Source organism: Alligator sinensis, unplaced genomic scaffold (assembly GCF_000455745.1).
Source record: "Alligator sinensis unplaced genomic scaffold, ASM45574v1 scaffold109_1, whole genome shotgun sequence".
In the NCBI taxonomy this organism is placed as follows: Eukaryota; Metazoa; Chordata; order Crocodylia; family Alligatoridae; genus Alligator; species Alligator sinensis.
Window position 1 is genome coordinate 4,708,240 of NW_005841852.1, and position 22,775 is coordinate 4,731,014.

Sequence of the window (22,775 nt, forward strand, 5' to 3'; positions counted from 1 at the left end):
GGAAATGGGTGGGGACTTTGAATTAATCTTCTGAGGAAAAATGTTTGATCAGCGGGTAGGAGAGGATGAAAACCTCTGATGTTGACAGCAGGCAACTTTCTGACTAGTGTGTGATTGACAACTTTGATGCTCCAGTGGGGAGCTAGTGTCCAGCCGTGCTCAGGCATCTTCTGTCTGTGGGTGGTAGTGTTAATAATGTGGCAACTGGAAAGATTAATTGTGGACAAGCAGCAGGATTACGAGGAGGGCTTCACAGGTCTAAAAGGAACAGTGGTAGGAAGGCCTCTGATCTGTCATCCCAAAAGGAAATGAGTTAGGGCAGACTGGAGCAGGCTTTAAAAAACAGGGAGGGGGGGGGGGGGGGGGGGAGAGTAGTGGAAGAGAGGAAGCATTTAGGATATTAAAGCAAAATGTGAAGAGGATATTGAAATAGGTCATAAGGGGATGGGGCCAATGTTCCTGAAAGGCAATATGCCCTGTTTCCAGAGGTAGCTTTAAAGACCTTAATACACCACATCCTTTTACAGTCCATTCAGAGTTCAATTTCTGCTGCAGTGAATTGGTAACCAGTTGACTTTCTTGGTGGTGTGAACTACCAGGGTAGGTAAAAGTCATTATTCATGTTGAAAAGGGGGGTTGACAATAAATTGTTTGTACAGTGCCAACACATACATTCAAATTAATAACTAGGAAAGTCACACAATTGCAAAATACATTGGAGAGAGTTTACTTAAGACATATCTGCACATAACTATCCACTGTATATTTTACTTTCTACCATTTTTGGTAGAAGTACGGATTTTGCCAATAAATTCTGTGTTACCATTAAAGAGGCTATTCATCATGCTTACTAATGTTATTAATCAAGATACACCACAGTACCCTTAAAATGAGATCATTTTGATAAATCATGTATGACATGAAAATACTTTATTCCTCTTAAGTGCAATTTAGACTGTAATTTTTTTCCTCATTTATGATTCATGGTAGAAACATGGGAAAAATTCCTTTGCACATTTACACCTTATCTCTAGTAATAATTCAAAACTGCTTTTAGATGAAAATTCAGGGTCTGATTCACCAAAGCAGAATGCCAGCTCATTATTTTCTGGCATTCAGTAGTCCAAAAGTAATGTCCATACATTAGACGCTATTCACAATAGTTCGATTTGGCTGCTCACCAGACATATTGATTACACTCAATTAAGCCTAAATGAATAAGAATTCTCTGATGTTCATTTACATTTTAGATCCAGTTATACCCAACCATCAACCTTGTAATTTTATATAACTCAAATTATAGCAAATTAAGATATTTTATATAAGTGATATTCTGCCTTCCACGAACATGTGGGAAATACATTTTTGATGTTTTATATTTTGTTAAGAATAGTACCTTTTAAAATGAAGTTTAAATAAAGTTGCATTTTTCTAGTTAAAGGTCATCAGGGCTCTGATGCCAACCAAAACACATCACCATTCTCCTTGTCTTCCCACTTCCAATATGATCCAGCCCAAATTTATTAACAGCAACAGATAGGAAAATAACCTGGTAAACTTGTCCAGAAGGACTAGCTTCTAAGTTCAAAGTCACACATTTAATTATAAATGAAACACTGATGATATTCATTAGATGGAAGAATGTCTGAAATGTTGCAGTATGGTCTCCTAACTTTGATATAAATATTGGATAAATGTTTAATTACTCTGGCATTCAGATTTATAAAGGAAGAAAAAATCCAGTAGAGATATTTAATTTGGAATGCAGAATCATTCATGTCTTGGTATTTTTCAAACTATGGTTCAGAGGGGGTTGGCTGACCTGAATTACAGTCCTTCCTTTTCTTCCATTAGAGGATGAAAGCATTTTAGGGAATATGGTTGGCCTCCAGAAATAACAAGGCCATTTGTATTTTCTTTAACCATTGGACCCTAAAAATGGGGTTGGATATAGCAGATGCACAGATATTCTTGCAACTGCATGGGATGCACATGATACAGTGCAATCCAAATCTTGGTTTTACTGCTGTACATAGGGAATTTAGGAAATAAACACAAGTATGCCTAAATTGAGTTTTAGTTTAATGAAGTGCTGAAGTTCTTCAACAGCATCTGACAAGGCACAGTTCACCCCATTATCTCTTCTCTGGTGCAAAAGTGACACTTCTATATGTTTGTTTTATGCTTTACTTCACCCCAGTTCTTGTGTAGATGATAACAATTTCTCTGCATCATTGTAGAAGTGACTTTACGTTCACCGTATAATCTAAAATGATATTGACTCCTGCTGATGTTGGAGCTTTTTTATTTAGAGTTTTAGACTGTTAGGAATAATGTGAAACAATAAAACGCTTATCCTGTTTAAATGTTCCCTGAAGTTTTTTTCTCGTTTCAGTGATTCTGCTCATTATTAGAAATAAAATGATCAACTTGGTAACATTTTTTCTTGCAGTTTAATTCTTAGCAATGTCATATTTTTCTAATTATAGATAGACTAACATGATTTACTAGTTAAGAGTAATCAGAGTTCATTTGTTTCTCTAACAGTTTTTTCATAGTTGCTATTTTTAATATAAAGGAAAATTGTTTACAAAGATTAGGTTAAAAATCCTGATTTTAGTTGACATTCAGCAAAATATCAAAAGCACAGTTTAGGACACAAGCCATCTTAAGGTTTTATAAAATAGTCAATATATTTTTTCATCTCCTGTCTGTTCAGTTCCATGGTCAAATGTCTAAAACCAGATTTTAAAGCAAGTCACTATTTTTATGTGGGGTGAGTAGATCATTTCATTAAGCCTGTAAAGATCAGGCAACTTGTGATAACACCACACAGCTGGTATTTCTCTCTAATTAAAATGACTATAATTTATGCTGCAAGTTTACTAACAGAAATCCCCCAAAGTGGGATCTGCGGTTACTATGTTCAGCATTAAAAAAAAAAAATCCTGATGTCATTTAAGCAAGACAAACTTCCCTGTGCAATCATGCCATGCCACCTGTTGGCTCCTCTGAAACATAACACGATCTTGGTATCACTCATGACAGCAGCCTGACCCTTTTCTGACCTCTAACCTACTACATAATAGGTGATGGAAAGCAAGAGCTTTTGTAGCTTGTCTTTAGACTTGTAGTTTCTGCATGTCTTGCCTCACTGGTTTTTCTAGTCTTTCTTTCCCCTTCTTTCAGAAAGAGAAATAAGGTATTACTAACCATTAATCAGTAGATTTTTGAGTTGATAATAAATTGATATTAAAAAAGTATCAGTTTCAAAACATTTCTACTCTCCTACTGTATGGAGTCCATACAATGAGATCCTATTGTATGGAAGCCTTGGTGTATTTCCTCAAAATACTGTTGTTACATTTTTTTAAAATTGTGGTAGCACCAAGGGGGTCTTCTATTGAGCTTAGAGTTTTTCTGCTTGGTGGTGCGCAAAAATATGGTACGGATAGAGTTGCTGTTTCCTTCTTTAGGCATGTCTGAGGAATTTATGCCTAATTCTATTAATACATGGGCTGTGTTTCCTCTGTGCTAAACATACTGTATCAATATTAGATTTTTTTTTAAAGCAATTGTTCAGTTTTCCTAGGAAGTATTGCTGATGTGAAAGTCTGGTAGTGAACAGTTACTCTGTTGTACCAAAAGCTGCATAAACTTTAAAAACAAATAGTTCTGGGCTCCTATTATATTACTTGTGGAACATATAGGAAACTCTCATTAAACACATTTTCCTACTAAATGGAGAAGAGGAAAAGTGGTAGTAAATGTCAGCAATGGAATCTTAACCTTAACTTGGAAATTTTAGGTTTACTAGGTTTTCAAAATTATAACAGGAATTGAATTTTGAATTTAACTTCCTTCAAAGTGAATTTTCTGATATCAAAAGGTGCTGGAAGTAAGTGTGTGTGTGTATATATGCATACTAATGTATATGACAACAAGTTTTAATGTTAATGGAGTGCTTTTTTTTTTTTACTTTTGAAAGATGGGTCACATATAGGCTCGGCAGAATTTGATATTTATCGATACACATTGTTAAAAATTGATTTCAACTGAAACAGATCAGCAGAAAAATATTTCCATCAGTAATCACAGAAATTTACATAAAGGAGATGTAAAAGAAAAAAAATCTGGGATGGAGGAATGAGGTAAGGAAATCCCCCCCCGGTGCCACACACACAGAGTGGCTGCTGCAGGAACTAGGGACCCTGCCAGTCAGGCTGTGCTAGGAAGAGGGTATTGGAGGAGCTGGCCTGATAGCACTGGGGAGCTCAGTGCTTTTTACCCCTCGCTCTGCCCAGGTCCCAGCCAGGGCAGCAGCCAAACTCTTTCGGAGTTAATTTTTAATTTAATTTTTCCAATCTTTCCCTGTTTTGTTACTGATAAGTAGCAATTTATTTTTCTTAATCCTTGCTAGGTATACACCTGGATGGACAAATAGCATTGACACACAGTTTTGTTCAGGTTTATAACCCTCTGTGTGCATGTGTGTGCGTAGTTCTGAGTATATGGGAGGGAGAGAGATATTGAGATCTATCTGTAGGGAGATATTAAAATCTAGCAATATGGCAAGATTTATGTCAGCTTTCATTTACTTTTTTCAGAAACAATAATGGCTAACTTTTATATCCTTCTTCACCCTTAATGAAACAAAAAGGTACATGCTGCTGAAATGAGACAACACTCTGTTCAACGTTTGTCCGCTGTATACAGTGTCTGATTTAAGGATGAGCAAGTGTGGCATAAGTACACAGTCTAAGCTGAATGACTGTGAATACACCATGGAATTGTTGTCTTTGAAAGCATTTGTTTAAGTGCACTGTTAGATTTAGAGTTTCTGGACATTTTTTTTGGAATAATTTCATAGCTACCCCGTCTTATTTCTAAACATGTCAACATGCTGTACCGTCTCTGTGTCAGGTCTGAACTGGTAATGTTCAGAAAATGCCTGTTCAAAGTAACATTTCTGTCAGTGGCATCCAGTGTAAATATTCATCTTTTTAATATAGTCAGCTGTGGAAGCTGGTGGTGGTGGGTGGGTGGGGGAAAAGCATTATGCAGTTATTGAAAATGATCTTACTTCCTGTGTCTTTTTGTAAGTGCTCTGTGTAGCCATTGAGCCTCTTTCAGAAAGGATGCCAACTTGCTGCTCTTCTTCCTGTGTTATAAAACTTGTCAGGTATGATATATTAGTAACTATTACCGCTATTGGTGTCTGCATGTGCATGTACATGTGAGAAGAATTTATGATGTGCCATAGAAAAGAGGACAATCTCTCACATACCAAGGGTGAATATTAAAGCGTACAAAGTAGGGAAATTTGAAGGTAGGAATATTTAAAAATGGGAAAAATACCCACTTTTAACCAGTCTCATTGGGGTACAGTAATATAGTAGCATATAAAGCAAGACTAAATAATTTAACTGAATATGACATTTCATGAAGAGTAGCCATTTAGATAGTGATCAAAAATATTTTTAGTTTAGGCTTTTCTCCTACATCAAGCTTTTATAGTATTTGTAATTTAAAAAAACTCATTTGTAAGCTTTGTAGACTTTTGGTTTTCTCTTTTTTAATGGTCAAGTTTTGCACTTCTTTCTCATTAAGATTGTTGGGCATGCATAATGGGAAAAATGGAAGTATTTGCTTTTACATCAGTGGGACTACCCTTGTGTTTTACACTTGTTATATACTAGTATCTTGCTAAATTCAGATAGCTATAAAGGCTGTGGAGAATTCATGCTTCTCCCATAGAAATACCCCTATAATGTACTGGAACATTCTTACTGAACGACTTGACACATCTTTTAGCAGATAGAAAATCTCATCTCTTTACCCATTTTTTCCTTTAAGCTAATTTTATTTAAGTTACTTTTGCACTGGAACTGGAACTTCAGATACAAATGTCAGAACTATCTGAAGACATAACTGTCATATGTAAATGTTGTTGCTGTCAAAATATTGTTGTGACTATTAATAATAAAAAATCCATACAACTTGGTTTATAAAATAGCTTTGGACCCAATGTCGATAAACAGCAATGACAGAATTGGTGGTTTCTTTTCGGTGGTGTTCAAGCTTGCCCAAAAGCTTTATTTAGAGCTTCCATGCAGTTGACATTGTGCAAAACAGTCTTAACCCTAGATGATCTTCCATAAAATTAAAGCTATTGTAAGTGAACACTTAGCAGGAAGGTAATGAACACTGTTGTATACTTGACAGGGAATTATATACTGTACATAAAACAGTAGCAAAATAACAATAAAAATCCTCCTGTTCTTGCTTTTCCTAAAATTGGAAATAAAGCTAAATTGCCCCTTCACTCCAATATCCTTTTCAGAAGCTCTTGATTTTTGCTCAGTCAGTGGTATTTGCTGAAAAGGCAAAGTTTCTTCCAGTAATTTTAGGAAAAGCTATCATCAAACTGTCAACAGTCTAAATTGAGATTAAAAGTACCAAAGAGAAACCTTCACTATTATTGAGTCCCAGCTTAGAGCACTTGAATGGACAGATAACATCTAGAATGTACAATATGAGACCACCTTTCATCTGAGTTTTCAGATAAACTTGTGGTAAAAGGTCTTATGCTAAATAGTGATAAGTGGAACATGGGAAATAATATGAAGTTTAACAATTAGAATTTCAGAGTCATGCATTTAGGGATTAAGAGAAAGGACTTTGCTTATAAAATGGGAGTACATAGATTGGAGATTGCTGTGGAAGAGAGGGTCTTGGAAGTACAGATTAATCAGGATGACCATAAGTCATCATAAATCTTTTTGTGACTGTGAAAAAAGCTATCACAATCCTAGGGTGTATTAAACAGGGTATATTAAATATAAAAAATGAGATTGTACCATTGATAAGACCCCATACAGTTCTGATTGCAATATTGAAAAGATTAGCTTAAAGTGGAGTGATTCAAAGAAGCAATCAGTAATATGGGTAAGAGAGTCTTATAAAAGATTAAAGGACCTTGGCTTGTTTAACTTAGAAAAATAGAATGGGTGTAATTACTGTCTTAAAGACCTTTACAGGGTGAATATTAGGGAGAGGTAAGAACTTTTTTAGTCTCTTTTGGCCCAAGATCAGATAGCTACAAACAAGTTATGAATAGACTTAGATTGGAAATGAGAAGGTATATTACTATCAGACAAGTTTTGAATAGTCTTCTAAGCCACATTGTAGGGACAAAGAACCTAAATTGATTTAAGATTGAATTGGTAAATTTATGGAATGGATGGTATTGATAGGATAGGGAACTTTTGTTTGTGATACGTATAATCATGTTTTTTTTTTTTTTAAGTCCCCATATTCAGGAATTTTTTCCCTAATGTGATGTTAACCACATCTGAGTCTGGGGTTTTTGAATGGGAAGCACTGATGTTCTTGCCAATATTTAGAACATTTGGAGATTACAGCCATACTAGTCATGAAATCTGGGGTCAAAACATTTTTTTCTTCCCTAAGTCAGATTGGCAAGATGTGGGAAATCAGTGGCTTGTCTTCTTTTATAGTGTAGGGCATAGAGTCATAGAGAAGATGGGCTGTAAGGGACCCCCAGAGGCCATCTAGTCCAACCCCTACCCAAGGAAGGTTCATCTCTATCCAAACCATCCCATACAACCACAACCTAAATTCTACATAAGACTACCCTCAATCCTGACACAAGATAGACCTAACACCCTAACCTGCTACAGGTAAAGCAGGGAAACCATGGCAGCCAACGTCTTGCTTCAATAAGTTGTTTTCAATATACGTTCAATGGGCACTGATGGGGAAGGAGCTGATCCTGTGAGCTGCCTTCACCTAGCATTTCATCTTGTATTTGGACATGGACCTGTATCTCACAGTATTTGGGCAATATTTTTTGACTGATGAAAACAAACATAACATCAACATAGCGTCACTTATTTACAGTGGTTGCAGAGAAGGCCTTTATCTGTAACTAATTCAGTTTTGGATAAGGCAGTGAATTGGGTAGGGAGAAATGCTGTATAAGAATTCAAGAAATTCCAATATGATATGATAAATCCCTGACATTTTAGAGGCCCTTTGTCTGTGTGTTGTAAGAAGTTTTCAGATAAATGTGATAAATACTGTGATGTATCTTGATTTTTGCTAGCGACTGAAATGAGACCACAGAACTCATTCTGAGGTACAGCTTTGTGTAGAAATAGAAAACTAATCTCCAGCTTTTTGTACTTTCACATTTCAATTGAAATATTTTATATCATTTCAATTTTGTAGTTGTTTGTTTGTAGTTATTGTATTGTCTCATTGTGTATTTGCAGTTATTGTGCCTGTTTAAAAAAAAAAAAGGGGAATTATTATTGTGTTAAATGTTTAAAGCAGGGATATCAAGTACACCTGAGGCCCTGGGCCAGATCTGGGATGCAGGGCTCCTTGCAACCCAGATCCAGTCAGTGCCATAGGGGGCAGCTGCCTTGGTCACTGCAGTGGTGGCAGTGGGCAGTTCTGATGTCAGTGGCAGAGGGGTCTGGCAGCAGCAGTGGTGCTGAGTCTGGGGGCCAAGGGTTCATTGGCAGCAGGAAAGGTCCAGTTGTGGCAGTGAGTCTGGGGGAAGTGGTGGGGGGGAAGCACTGGCAGCAAGCCAAGCTTGCTACCAATAGCCTTGTCCAGTGGACCCCAAGGACCCCAAATTCTGTGGCAGGACACAAACCCAACTCCCAGTGGCCCACCAGTAGTCTGGCAGGCTGAATATAATGGCTCCAAGGGCTGGATCTGGCATACCCATATGCTTGACAGCCCTGATTCAAAGCAGGGGTGGGCAATTATTTCAGCTGGAGGGCCACTTAATAAGTTTTGGTGAGGTGTCAAGGGCTGGAGGGGTAGCTCTGCCCCTTAAAAGGTGCCCTGCCCCCTGGTCACCATCTTGCGACTGGAAATCCTGTCCTCTAACCCCTGACCTTTGCCACTGGAAGTCTCTCGCCTTGCCCAAGAAGTACTGCTGGAGGGGGGGGGCGTTGCTTGTATGTGGATGGGTAGTGGGGTTGTACGTGGTTGGGGGTGTGTGGAGTGTAGGTATGGTGCGGGAGTCGTGTGCGGGGATATAGGAGGGGTGTGTGGGGCTGCTGGGTGTGTGTGTGGGTATAGTGCGGGTGGGATGTGTGGGGGGTGCAGGGTGTATATGTAGATGTGTGTGGAAGTGTGGGATGTGTGGATGGGGTGTGTGTTGGGATGGTTGGTTATGTGTGTGGGAATGAGGGGGTGGTGTGTGTAGGAAGGTGCGTGTGGGGTGTGGGTATATGTGTGGGGGTGTGAGGTGTGTGTATGGTTGGGGTGTGGAGTGTGTTTGTGGGTATGGTGGGGGGTGTGGGTATGGGTATGGTGGGGATCAGGTTATGGGTGTATGTATGTGTATAGTGGGGTGTGTGGTTGGGGTATGGGACTGTGTTGGGTGTGTGTGTGGGTGGGGTTGGTGTGCGAGGGGGTGGAGTGTGTGAGGAGGCTTGGAGGGATGCGTGGGGTGTGGGTGGGTTGGGTGTGCATGTGTGGGGGCCTTACCCCCTGCCTGCTGTTTGTGATGTAGCTGAGCCCAGCCCCTCCATGGGCAGCAGGAGGGATTGAGAGATCAGCACTGCCTGCCTGGCTCTCAGTATGCTGCAGGAGGAAAGCAGCTGGTGCCAGTGGACAACAGGAGAAGACCCTGCAAGAGGGGAGTGGAGGCAAGGAGCTCGCACCACTGGTTCTTTTAGTCTCTGTTGCACACCTGCCTGGCAGGGCTGCAGCTGAGCCTGCATTGGCTCCTGTAGCTGTTGCTTCTATCTCATGTGCCTGCCCAGCAGGGTTGCACTAAGTGCAAGCTGGCTCCTGCTGCTGTTCCCCCACCTCCTGCCTGTCCTGTGCCTGCCTGGCAGGGCTTTGTGAGCAGCTGAGCTCCTTCACATTCCCCACTTCCATCCACACACTCCCCTGCCCTGCATGAGTGGGACCAAAGCAAGCTGCAGGCAGAACCCATCCCTCTGCCTGCTGTCTAGAGTGGTACAGCAGGGACAGAAGGAGGAGTCACTGGAGGCTGGGGCAACCCAGCAGTTCTTTGGGTAGTGTCAGCAGCAGCCCTGCTCAGAAGCTGTGCCTGCTGGCTGGGCTGGTGCCCTTCAGCAGGGGAGGCTGGGAGTGCAGCTTGTGCTGCCCCAGGCAGGACTCAGTCCCATGTAGAGCATTGCAGGGCAGCCTTAGTCAGGGCTGGATACAATTATTTGGTAGATGCCTGCCTGCAGGCCAGATCCAATCAGCTGGCAGGCTGGATCTGGCCCATGGGCCATATTTTGCCCACTCCTGGTTTAAAGTATGCTGATCCAAAATAGTAAACTCACATTTTGTATTAAAACATACATTTTCTAAATATATTAATACATCAGTTAAAGAATCCATGTCAAAGAGATGGCTGACTAATTATAAAACCATTTAGGAGGACTTAAAAGGACATGCAGAAGCCAGTGTGTAGTTTTGGGTCCATCATGCACTAGGATATATTTATTTTTGCCATCCTATACATGGTCATTAGTTTCAAGAAATTGCTTAATTGTCACCTTTCTTCCACCCCTTTGTTTCATCTCTTTTACCGAACTAGAAGCCATAGAGTGTATCTAGATGAGTGTGCACGTGCCTCTTGCACCATTTAAAGCTCCTTTGAGATGCTGCAAGAGGCATGTGCGGGAATGTCTTAGAATGAACTACTGGGTTCAGAAGATTCCCCGCGCTTGAACAAAGGACGTACTCACGGTTGTTCTCACCCTTGCAAAGCTTTATTTAAGCATACTCGCAGAGGCAGGTGACAGGACAGAGCAGAGAGGATGGTCACTTCACATTGGCCTTAGGCAGAAGCTGCCACTCCGCATAGTTCCCCTGGCCCCAGAGTGTCCCAATCCCGGGGATGCGATAGCCTGCGCCAGGGCTCCACGCAAGTCGGAACTTTTGCCAGAGCTGAGGAACCCATTGTAACTCAAGAATGTACAGCTTATATAGTCTGGAGTAAATAACGTTATCTTGAGCCAGGGATTTGGTTATCTCAAGCTAAGAATTTGGGGATGAGTCATAATCCAACACACCTGGTATTTACCACATTCCACTGTATTACAACATTCTACTATCTAGGTCCATGGTTTGGTCATGCTCACAGAGCAGGAGGCTACGTGCTGTTTCGCCAGCCTACTGTGGAATGAGCATGCAGAACTCTTGCTATTAGCATTAGTAAAGCTCTTACTATTACAGGGAACAAAAACAAATGTTCCCCACACTGCAAATTTGCAGCATGGGGGCAAAATTAGGCCCCTGGATATCCAGGGGTCTAACAATACCCCAGGGCAAAAAAGAGGAGGCAGGGTAGTCCATGCAGGCAGGGTAGTCAATGTGCTGTGGCGGGGGGGCTCTGCCCTGTGGGGGGCAGGGAACCCACCCCTCCTAAGCAGCCCCCACACCTACAGTCCCCCCACACAGTGACCTGCATCCCTCCACACCCAACTTCCTCCTGCAAACCCCACATCCCTCCATCACACACCCACCATGAGATAAGGAAACCAAAAGCAAACATTAAAACATAGATATTTATGATTTATTTTATTATAATGCTAGAGACACTGGTAGGCTTCCAAATTGCTTTAACATTGTAAATATAGCAATAAAACATTGCCCATTTGATCAATCCCTCTCTCTCTATATTTTGTTCTAATTATGGAAGAATGGATTTGGGGTATTTTAAAAAGTGAATTTGGGATGCAGCTTCAGCTGTCTAGCTGACACAAAGAGCTAGTGTCCCCAGACATGGGCAAGTGGTGCTGTGTCGGGGGGCATCAACCAGTCCTGCCGACTGGGGGGGTCCCCCCATGGCCGATCTCGCTGCCCAGGGCGGGGGCTCCCTTCTGCGGCAGATCCCGTAACAGCTGATCACTATGGCTGATTGCTGCAGCTGCTTCTGAGAGTGGCTGCAGCAATCGGCTGGCACTTGCAGGGGGGGCACGGGTGCTTCCGCTTGCCCCCCCTGCCCATCACCTAAGTGACTAGTGTGGCTGGTCAGGGGGTGCACCCCCATGCACACCCTGCACATTGCCGCTGTCCCCCAGATACCAAGTGGTATGGTGTGGGTGGGATGTGTGGGGGACAGTGATACCAGAAGCTCCTGGGGGGCAAGTAGTTCTGAGCTGCTGGCCAGGGCAGGTTTTTATACTTTTGGGGCCAGGCACAGGGCAGCATTTTATACTGCTGGGGCCAGAACAGGTGCTGGTCCCAGGCTCTAGCTCCCTTTGGCTACAGATCCAGGAGGAGTCAGACAAGGTTATTTTGCCCCGAGTGGCACAATTTGCTCCACAACAAAGTGCATGTTCGGGCACATGTGCTGAGGCAAAAAGCCCTTGCTCAAATTTGCACTGCTTCTACTTGAGCTGTTGTAAGTGCACATGCTAGCATGTCTGGATGCACCCATAGGTTTGTAGGTAGAATAAAATTCTTCCATGTGTTACAACACAAAGAAAAATAATGTGACTTATACTCTCCTTTGAAATGTAAGTGTTTCATCTATGCAATATGCAGTAACAGAAGTTGGGCATGAGAGGCCAGAAAATTATTCCCTGCCTGTGAACACTGAAAACTTCTACTCTATTGCCAGGCTAAACTAATCTAGAAAAACTTTTTAAGAATGTTCTACTATATTTGTATTATATGTATTTGCATTATTTATATACAAAATAAAATGTATTCTCAAATAAGACCTGTCCTTTCCTTTACATCTCCTCCTAAGCACCATAGCATTGCCATCCTGTAATCTGAAGGAATGATAGTAAATAGATCTTGTCTAAGTCTTAACAATGTTCTTCCTTTTGGACACAATCTTCTCCCAATGGATAAAGTACAACAAGCTATGACTTCAAACACCATATTTCCTTTTTATAGCAAACAAATACATAAGATATGAGATTCTCCTGAGGTTCCTTCCGACCCTAATTTTCTATGATTCTTTTTTATTTTAGGAAAGATTTCAGTTGTGTTGAATAAGATCTTTCTGTCCCTGTTTTGCTTTTTAGGAATACTGAATACATGGTTTTGGTCAAATAGAACTCAAATATTTTATACATTTATATTTTGTTTCAACTTTATATAGTATTTAACTACTTTGTCCTCACGCTCTCTCTCATTTGCAAGCTAACCCTTCATTTTGCCAAAGCAACAACATGTAACACAAAGTATGTTTGCTCTTAATTTCAAAATGGAAGTGACAATTCTACTTTCTTAACCCTGCCACCCATTTCTCTCTACTTTCTGATCTGCTGACTGCTGATGGCTTTCAAAGTGAGATCATTGCACTTTCCTAGATATTTGTGTCTAAACTTTATTTGTTGGAAATGTCTTTTCCTAAACTACAATAGGTTAATAAAATTTCTTTGAGTGATGTTATCCTAAGATTGCTGTGGGGAAACACATATGGATGCTGCTGCTTTTTAAGGACTGGAAACAACATAAAATATTATTTTTTTCACCCAAATAGTTGTCTGTATTCCACTATGACTAGTAACTCTTTGTTTATTTGTAAATGCATCACATGATTCCTTATGCAAATGTGCTATCTTTGTTTACTCATTGCCTTTTATTTAGAACACTGAGAATATTTATTTTATTATACAGGTCCCCAGTGGTGCTGCTTCCATCTCTCCAGAGTTGCACTATACTCCTCTGCCTTCAGGATCCAGGGACCTCACTAATCACAGAGGTATGAACTGAGTTTTTATTGCTAAGAACTGCTACATGGTGGTAAAGCTTACTGTAAGGCCTTCTCTACCCATTACTCTTCATTGGCACTTTAGAAAAAAAACTGTGCCTTTCAAATGGTTGATTAGAAAACCATACCTGTCAAGACTACAGATTTTAACTCATATTAAACAAGATTTAGAGGTAGTCTACTGGGAAAGCAAACAGATCTATGGCATAAAAATGTTTTCCTTTTTTATCATAAAGAAATTTGAGTACTTATATGTTGCTAAGTAGGTGCTTATATGCAGCATTAGTAATTTTTGGAGAATTTGTAAACTTTCTATTATTTATGAGGAGAGAGTTATTTTGCAATTTAACAATTTAGAGCTATAATTTCAAAATTTTAGTACACTTTTAGATTGCAATAAACAAGGATTCGGCCCTGTTTTTCTGCATTAGAGGGGGATCAGTGTTCAATTTCCTTTAATACTGATCCTTAGAACTTAAACTCCTTGGGCAAATTCTCAGATTCCTTCTGCATGCCTATGGAACACAAAGTTCAGAAAGCAAGTGAAGGACTGTAGCTGCTATAGGGAAAGCATTACAAGCCATTTCACTGTTTCAAAAAGAAGCTTTAAAAATTTGCATCACTTCATCTAGAAATAGGAACAGCAAATTATCTCTATATTTTCATAGTCCCTCATTTGATTCCATTTAGTTTTAATATTAAAAGTATTTTCCCTATTGTAGTGATGTAATGCACATACATTCTCTAGTTACAACAAGACAATCATACTTTCTAAATGCTAGCTTAGTTGAAGCCAGTCTTATGCTCAGGAACTAATAGTGAGTTGGCTTCCAATCCTCCTTGGTGTGCTGAACCAGACTCAACCTCTTTTAATGTTTTTTGAGACCCAGAAGGGTTTACACTGCCTAATACAACTTGATGCTTTCAAAATATTTGAAGGAACTTCACTGAACTTGGCCAGTGATATCCATCTGCTTCTGATCTCCAGGGTGATCAGTAAGAAATGCTGCAATTGAGGTATATAGAAGACAATGAAAGTCAACACTTCTTGTTACGCATGTTATGTTATATATAATATTTCTAATAGAAAAACTATGAAACCCAGTTCTCTACACTTTTGGGCTGTTAAAAAATCATATAAATATCGTATGAAGCCTAATTTCTAAGTAAATGTGACCATTTTCAGATTGGAATTCTGCTGGATAAGATGAGGTAAGGTCTGGTCTGAAAAGTACATAAAAAGTGCTTAGGACCTTAAACAGTTATTTTAAACTGGATCAATGCAGTCAAGCATGGGTAATGCAAATGATAATGGATTACAGGCCTGAGTCATGACTGACCTTAGAATCTATTCTTTATTGTCAGAAAGCAGCTAGTGGTATTGAGCAGCAGAAGCATGTCCCTAGGTTATGGATAGATTTCTCAGGCAGTGCAATGCTTCCTTGTAGCAGTATTTGGCAGCCAGAGTATGTCTTAACGTAATGTATATTTAGAGCTACATCAACAGCTTGTTGAGTCCCATTGCCATCAATAGAATTTGAAGATGCTTGAGCAGTCAGTATCTCTTATTTTTCCCCTTTGCTCTTTCTCTTTGGACATTCTGGAATAGAAGATAGGTGGAAGAATTCTGCAATTAGAAATAAACACAATAAGCTCTTCACTGGTACTTTTGGGGTATCTTGAACTTGGAACCTAATACATGCAATGTTATGCAATTCTTTGTCATTTCCTTTGTTCCCTATTTTCAAAAAGTTTGCATAAGAGCATCCTGCTGTTTTCCTTGATATTATGCATTTATGTGTTTGGAGCGGGTGGGCAGAGTATATAAAAACAGGTGAAATGGGCCCTGGAATGACATTGTCTTTCTTCAACAAACAGTGTGTAGGTATTCTCAAGGATATAATTAAGAAAGCTTTCCAGAAATCCAGGTGCTATAAATAAAGCTTGGAACAACCTGCTGGCAGGGTTTACCCAGCCAATCAACTGGTTCTTTAAAACAAAGAAAAAGATTTCCAAGTCTGTAATCTAAAGAAGGCTTAATTGGAATCAACAGAGAAACTTCCAGGAAAAGAATAAAAAATGTAAACGTCATTTTGGGGTCTGGACTCCCGAAGTGTTTCTCTCCCTGAATGCTCTTGGTCTCTCATAAAATGATAAAATCCTCTGTTGCACATGTATGTATTGGCTGCTTTCAACCCAAACTGAAAAAGAGACCGGCCATGAGTTTGAGAGTTTATTTGTCCCTGGAGGGACTTGTTTACTAGACCCTGAATCGCTGGCAAACAGTGCAGTGCAGCTGTAAATTAGGTCTTCTTGGAGACTGGGAGGAGCAGCAACAGCAGCAAGTCAAATCCATTTGATTGGCAGTTTTACTTTAACAAGTTTCACTTTGTTTAACTATTTTATTTCTCACTGGGAGCAAAGGCATCTAGTTGTATTCATCCTTTGCCATTTACCTCATCATCTTTGTGTTTTACATTCAGGTATCCATCACAGTATTTCCTCATCTTTTGGGGATCATCGCTTGGCTTGCACACACTACTTTCAGGGATTTTACAAGGCGCGTTATAGAACTCTCCAAAATGCCACATTAAAATATTGTGGGAATAATTGGTTAAATAAATGCCACATTAAAATATTGTGGAAATGTGGTTATATTGATTATCAAAGCATTGTGATGACTGAGAAAATAGTTGGTGTCCACTAGAGCTGTGCAAAGCTTCAGTCCCTGATTCAATTCGGTGGAGATTCGGCCCAATTCGGTAGCTGAATCTCATAATCCAAATCAAATCAGGAGACCTTTTAATCTCTCTGAATTGAATTGGAACCCTCCGAACCGATTCAGAGAGATTTGGACAGATTCGGTGATTTGGACATAGACACAGCTTTAAATGTTTTTCTACATACCTCATGGTAGCAGGTAGTTTGTGAATGCTGAGATGCTGGGGCAGATGGAGCATCCCACAGGAGCGCGGGATTGGGGGGGTTCCCAGTGTGCTCAGCCGCAAACCTGGAAGTGGACCAGAAGTAGTTCTGGTCCACTTCTGGGTCCACTGGGGAGTGCTCTGGGGGCCCCCCTATGCTCCTGCAGTTTCACAACTGGTGCCTCCTGGCTTTGGGGGGGGACCTGGGGTCCCCCCATGGCCAATCATTGAATCAATGGTGGGGTCATGGGGTGGGGGGGGGAACGCTCCATGCACTCAGCCTCAGACCCGGAAGTGGACCGGCAGTACTTCTGGTCCACTTCCGGGTTCGCCATCAAGCACGCAGAGGGCCCCCCCCTCCCCCCACTGCAATCCTGTGGGATGCTTCATCTGCCCCAGCATTTCAGCATTCACGTGCCTTACCTGGTACCTCGAGGTATGTAGAAAAAACGTTTAAAGCTGTGCCTATGTCCAAATCGCTGAATTTCTGAATCAGTATTGAATCTTCAGATTAGGCTGAATTGAATCAGGGACAGTGATCTGAATCAACTGATTGAATCACTGTCCCTGATTTGGGCCAAATCCAAATCTGAATCAAATATAGCCCATTTCGCACACCCCTAGTGTCCACCCTATTTCCTAGTACAGCTACCCTGGGGGGCAAATGGCTGTAAAATTAAGCTAATGTAAGTTTACCAGTGTATCTGAAGTTATCTTGGGGTAGCCATCTGCTCAATGTAAATAAGCTTCTTATCTGTTTTGCCCCCATCTAGTGTCTACTGCAGTAACTATCCTGGGATAACTGGTCATCTGTTAACCATGATTAACTTGCCATGTGTCCATGCCATTGCACCCTGGTTCCCTCCACTCCTGATTGAGGTTATGATCCCTTCATATTCTGGTTGGCTATAGTTGAGTTCCAGTGTTCGAGGAGCTCTTCCCTCCTTCCCTCACCCTCTCCCCACCATCATCAGATAGGAACTAAATTTGTTATCTTATATGGATCCTACTACGTGTTTAAATTAAAGCCAGGCTGAAACCAGCTATAGAGTTGTTAAACAGTTTCAAGCACTAACTTTATAGCTGGCTGGCTCTTTTTATAGATGGATATTCATTTTTATCATCTGATAATTACTTTGCACATGTGGCTGGTCTAAATTTATTGTGCAATTAGCCAGTTAGTTGTGTGATAATTACTTTGTATTTGTGGCCAGTCGTACTTTGCACGTGTGGCTGGTCTAAATTTATTGCATGATTTACCAGTTAATTATGTAATATAGGTAACATGATGCAGGGGTGGACATATTTTCTGTAGTGGTAATCCTACACTCAAGCCCTTTTATTGATTCCAGAACTGCGATCTTAAGTACTTCAGATTAATTGTTTGGCTATGTTAAGCCAGTCTTTTAGGTCTTAATACTTTTATTTATGCAAATATTCAGTATTCCTCTATCCTATGTGAAACATGAGCAGCCTTTGAAGCTAATGAAAATTTACTTAGACTAATGAAAAGTCTGAAAAATAGGAGGCATTCATCATCTCTCTCCTTTATATCATGGAAAATTGTAGATTTTTGCTGGAAAAACAAAACAAATCCTTTGTTTCTGCCTGATCTCTAAGAAATCAATGAAACTGAGCATGAAGGAAATGCACTGAAATGCTTTGACATTATTGGTAAGGAAATCTGTTTCTCCCAAGAAAAAAACAATGGAAATACTATTATTTTTAAACATATAAGTATAGCATTAAATGCCAAACAACCAAAGTATTTCTGACCTGAGTCATGCATGTGATGTTTTTGTTGTCCTCTCTATGCATTATAGGTATTGCAAAATTAATTGGTTAATTGTGCTATTACCTGGAGATCAGCTACATGTACAAATTAGCTATCACACAATAAAAAGCTCCAACCGGCTATAAAGTTACCTTTCAATGGGTGCATCTACATGTGATGTTACACCACCAAAGTGACTCCCACCCTGGGGGTTTTCAGCACCTTGAGGGCAAGGAGGTCACCGCAGTGGTGATCCTACAGCCCCAGGGTGCATGGGGTGCCCCTGTGGTTGGGAATCCCTCACCTGGGGTGCATGGGCCTCCCAGCTGCAGGAGCCTGCCAGTGCAGTGGGAGCCTGGGATTGGGTTCCCCCTGAGCAGGCAATAAGGTGTGATGGGATCTAATACACAATTGTGTGAATTGGTCATTAGATCCCATGCATTTATCTTCATGTGTTGAGGGGTCCTATCTTCCCATTCCTCCCCAACTAGAGTTAATAACTGAATTCCTGGAAAATACCTAAATACTGTTTGTTTGTTTTTTAATCATAATTAGAATTGATACAGCAAAATACTAACAATACAATTGTAAGGTTATAATAATGTAATCATTTTTTTCATTCAACTATCTTTTTATTTATTATTAATCTAAAATAAAATGTGTGTTCCTCCATGTGTTAATCTGTTTCCTTGGTTAAATGTGCACTTATGAATTCATAGTGATTCTAAAGTGAGAGATATTTTCCACTTGGTGAGAAAATTAGTGATTTATTATTCCATTCTATGAGAAGCACAATTACTAATTCATGAGTATCAAAGTAGTCTGTTTTTTTCATGCAACAGAAATACTGAATGTCCTATATATAAATAGATAGATGAGATGCCTCATCATCTGCTACCTGGTTTAGATGAGATCCCATTTATATTTGTCTATGTCATTTCATCTCCAGTAAAGTTTTACAAAATACTTCTTTTCTTGCCATCTTGGTCCTGGGAACAAGTAGTGATAATTCTATTCCTTACTGGGTTACGGAGTTAAAAAAAACCAAAACAAAAACAAATGCTTCCCACTTTGCAATAACCAACATTGCATTAATTTAAACAGCCATTACTGTGCCTCATTCTAGATCTAAGTAAAGATTTCCCATAGAAAAACATGTATTTTTCCCTTTAAAAGAGAAAAACCTGGGAAGCTGCAGGTTTCCCCATGTGGGATGGCAGAATTACAGCCTGCAAGGGGCTGCTTGAGGCTGACAGGAGTAGGAAGAGGGTGTTCAGAGGCAGGGGGCACAAATACACATGGATGGCGGGTCAGCCAAACAGCATGGTGGAGAGCAGCTCCCACAGCTCTCTGCAGATAATAAGTGTATGGGAGGGACAGGGGTGATGTATGGGGAAACCATGGCGGCATGTATGCCCCCCCCCCCCAGATTTCTGCACCCAAAACAGGGCTTGGGGCTGCAGCCTGGCCAGACCAGCACTGGGCAGGAGCCACCTCCATGGCCCAGCAGGAGGGACCTGGTGCAGGAGGGCAGAGCAGCTCAGTGCTGCTACTACTACCAGGAGCACTGCTCAGACAGCCACCAAGGTGAGGCACCCCCTGCCTGCCTGCCTGCCTGCCTGACAGCAGCAGGGGGGTACAACTCCACACCACCTCAGTGCCTCACTTTGGCGGCCATGGCAGTGTAGCACTATATTTATAGTGGTGTTTCATTTTAATCATGGAAAAACATGGATTTGGGGTTTGTTAATCAGAGCATTTTGGATTTTTTAACAGGGAAAGCCAGGATCCCTGGTTATCGGGATCCCTGGTTAGAAGGAACTTACTGGACAAACATAGTGTCTACACCATTGTCTTCTGTTCTCAGACTGCTGTGGTGCACAACAGTTTCAAGCTCAGATGATAGGTGCACCATGGGATGTTTATTGTAATTGACTTAAGGGTATCTCTTGTAATTGGAACTATAACATTCACTTTGAATACATTGCAGTGATCTTGTCGTGCAGAAATGCCAGTATTTATATTTTGATTGATCACAAAAAAGTTATGTATTTATTTAAAAAATAAACTATCCCCAAGTATCTTGGTGCTTATCAAAGGTTAACTGCTACTGGTTTAGTAGCTAAATTAAACCCTAAGTTTTGAAGTGGCAACAAAGAAAACAGAACTGTACTTTGTCAGTTGAATTAACTTCAATATGAAGTTGGTGGACTTAGTCTTGAAAAAATGTGGTAGGCCTATGCACTTATTCAGAAAAGGTATTAGTTTTGAGGTTGCTAACTTGTCAATGGCTAGAGCTAAAAAACCTCAGGTACTGGGCAAAATAATTTGAAGGGTGTTGGAGGAAAGACAGTTGTTGAGACCTAGATTAAAGCCTGTAATCTAGATTTTTGTTTATATCTGTAATTAACAGAACTATAAAAGAAAGTCACCTTGGACTCAGAATATTAATGGTTATTCCATCAGTAAGGCCTTTAATTAAATGTATTGTTTTACCAGCAACCAGAACAGATCACAGGGAGGTGGGAGTTATTGATTCCCTCACTGCTATCCCAAGAAGGAGTCAGCAACTGTTGCAGTTTCTGGATCAATTTCAGGGAAAACCTAATTAGAAACAAATTACAATAATTTATCCTAGAAGAGATGAAGGCATGACTGACAATGACAACTTTGGCAGTACAGGAAAAATTTGGATTTTCTGGGGAATTAGAAATGGTGATATATGCTTTGAACATCTGTGATTTTAAGTTGGGATGATTGGCAGCCCACAAAATACCTTTCATGGGTAACTCTGCCTAGCTCTGTATAAGCTTATTTTATAACTGCATAAGAATTTTCAAGTTGTTTGACTTCAAACAGGTCTGTCCAAGTGAGTAAAGTTGAGCACATGAATGCATGTTTGAAGGATCAGGGCCTAGGTCCTAAAATACCATTGTCATAAAAATGCATGAAGGTATGAGCATTTACAGTTGGATATATGTACTCACTGGAAAAATCACTATCTCTTTTAATTCATAGGCAGAAAAAAAAAGAACAGGAAATCAGTTTGCATGAATACTTGGTTCCAGAAAGATAATTATCCTGTTTATATTATCACAGCAATCTTCTCCGTTATTATTATTGACACAGTTGTTAGGTGCTCATCCCATTTTCCAGCCAAAGGCTTAGCTGGAGTTTGAAATTGATTGCTGGGAAAGTCAGAGAGTAATTTACATAGCAACTTATCATAATTAGTTATAGTTTGCAGTTTCCTTAATGTGAACTGCACTTTATGCTTAGCAATTGATTTTTCTGTATTTCTGGATGAAGCAGCCTAATGTGCACTATCCAAAAAATAAATAAAAAATCTGTGTGTAGTTTTTTTATCATTTAGTTAACCCAAGCAATTATAAAATAAATTTCAACAGAAGCTGTCAATAGGAAGTATTTGCTTTAAATCACTTAATAAGCCAGGGTTTGATGAACAAGAAGGAAATATAAGTGTTTACATTTTCTGATATTTATATTCCAAATAAAGACATGGAAGGTAGACTGAAGTTTTTAATATTACCTTTATGAAAACCTTTATAGGGAATCCCCTAATTCTGTTTTTATGCTGTGTCAAGTATCATATACTGTGATTTGTACCACTACTTGAGGTTAAGTAATATGTTACAAGGTACTGGTCACAATGAGGCCCAATAAGATGCATCATATCAGCATGGACTGTGGCTTTTCTTGCCTGCCTTTGCAATGGAGGGCTCTCCTGCACATATTTTGATGACTATTTCCTGTCTGCAGTGGTAAGGCATTGGCAGTGCCTTCACCCCCTGTTTTACCTGTGGCAAGTTAGAGTATATTGTTGATATTTTCACCATTATGTCTGGTACTTGTACAAGAAGGGGGGGTTTTTTGCAAAGTTTTTAAGAGGTTAGATGATCACTTATCTAGGATGGTTTAGATAGGCATGATACTGCCTTCGGTAGAGGGTTGGACTAGATGACCTCCTGAGGTCCATTCCAGCCCGAATTTCCATAGATCTACACACATTGGAAAAGACCTGAGTGACTGTTATGATATGTGTAAAATATCATATTTTCTTGCATACAAAACACCCCATAGATAATATGCATCTTGTTTTTTTGAAAGGCAGCATGAAAAATTGAGTTATCCCTTGTAGTAACTGAGTAGCAGCAGCTAGGGAGCCAAGCCTGCTCCCAGTCTTGCTGCCAACCCTGCACATCAGGTCCAGAGAGATATACCCAGTGTGATCCCACATTCTGGGTCCAACTTTTGTATCAGGTCTGAGACCATGTGCCACCTCTGACCCCATGAGGAAGGTCTGGCCATGGACTGACCC

General features: G+C 40.2%; 1 protein-coding gene across 2 annotated transcripts in view; it reads left to right on the top strand.

Moving 5' to 3' along the window:
- The window catches only part of LRMDA (leucine rich melanocyte differentiation associated), a 1,126,784-nt gene that overhangs the window by 935,608 nt on the left and 168,401 nt on the right, over nucleotides 1–22,775 (top strand). For both annotated transcript variants that reach the window (XM_025212959.1, XM_014523619.2), the window contains one exon: nucleotides 13,645–13,729. In XM_025212959.1, the coding sequence (XP_025068744.1) occupies nucleotides 13,645–13,729 (85 nt within the window). The remainder of the gene's footprint in view (nucleotides 1–13,644; nucleotides 13,730–22,775) is intronic.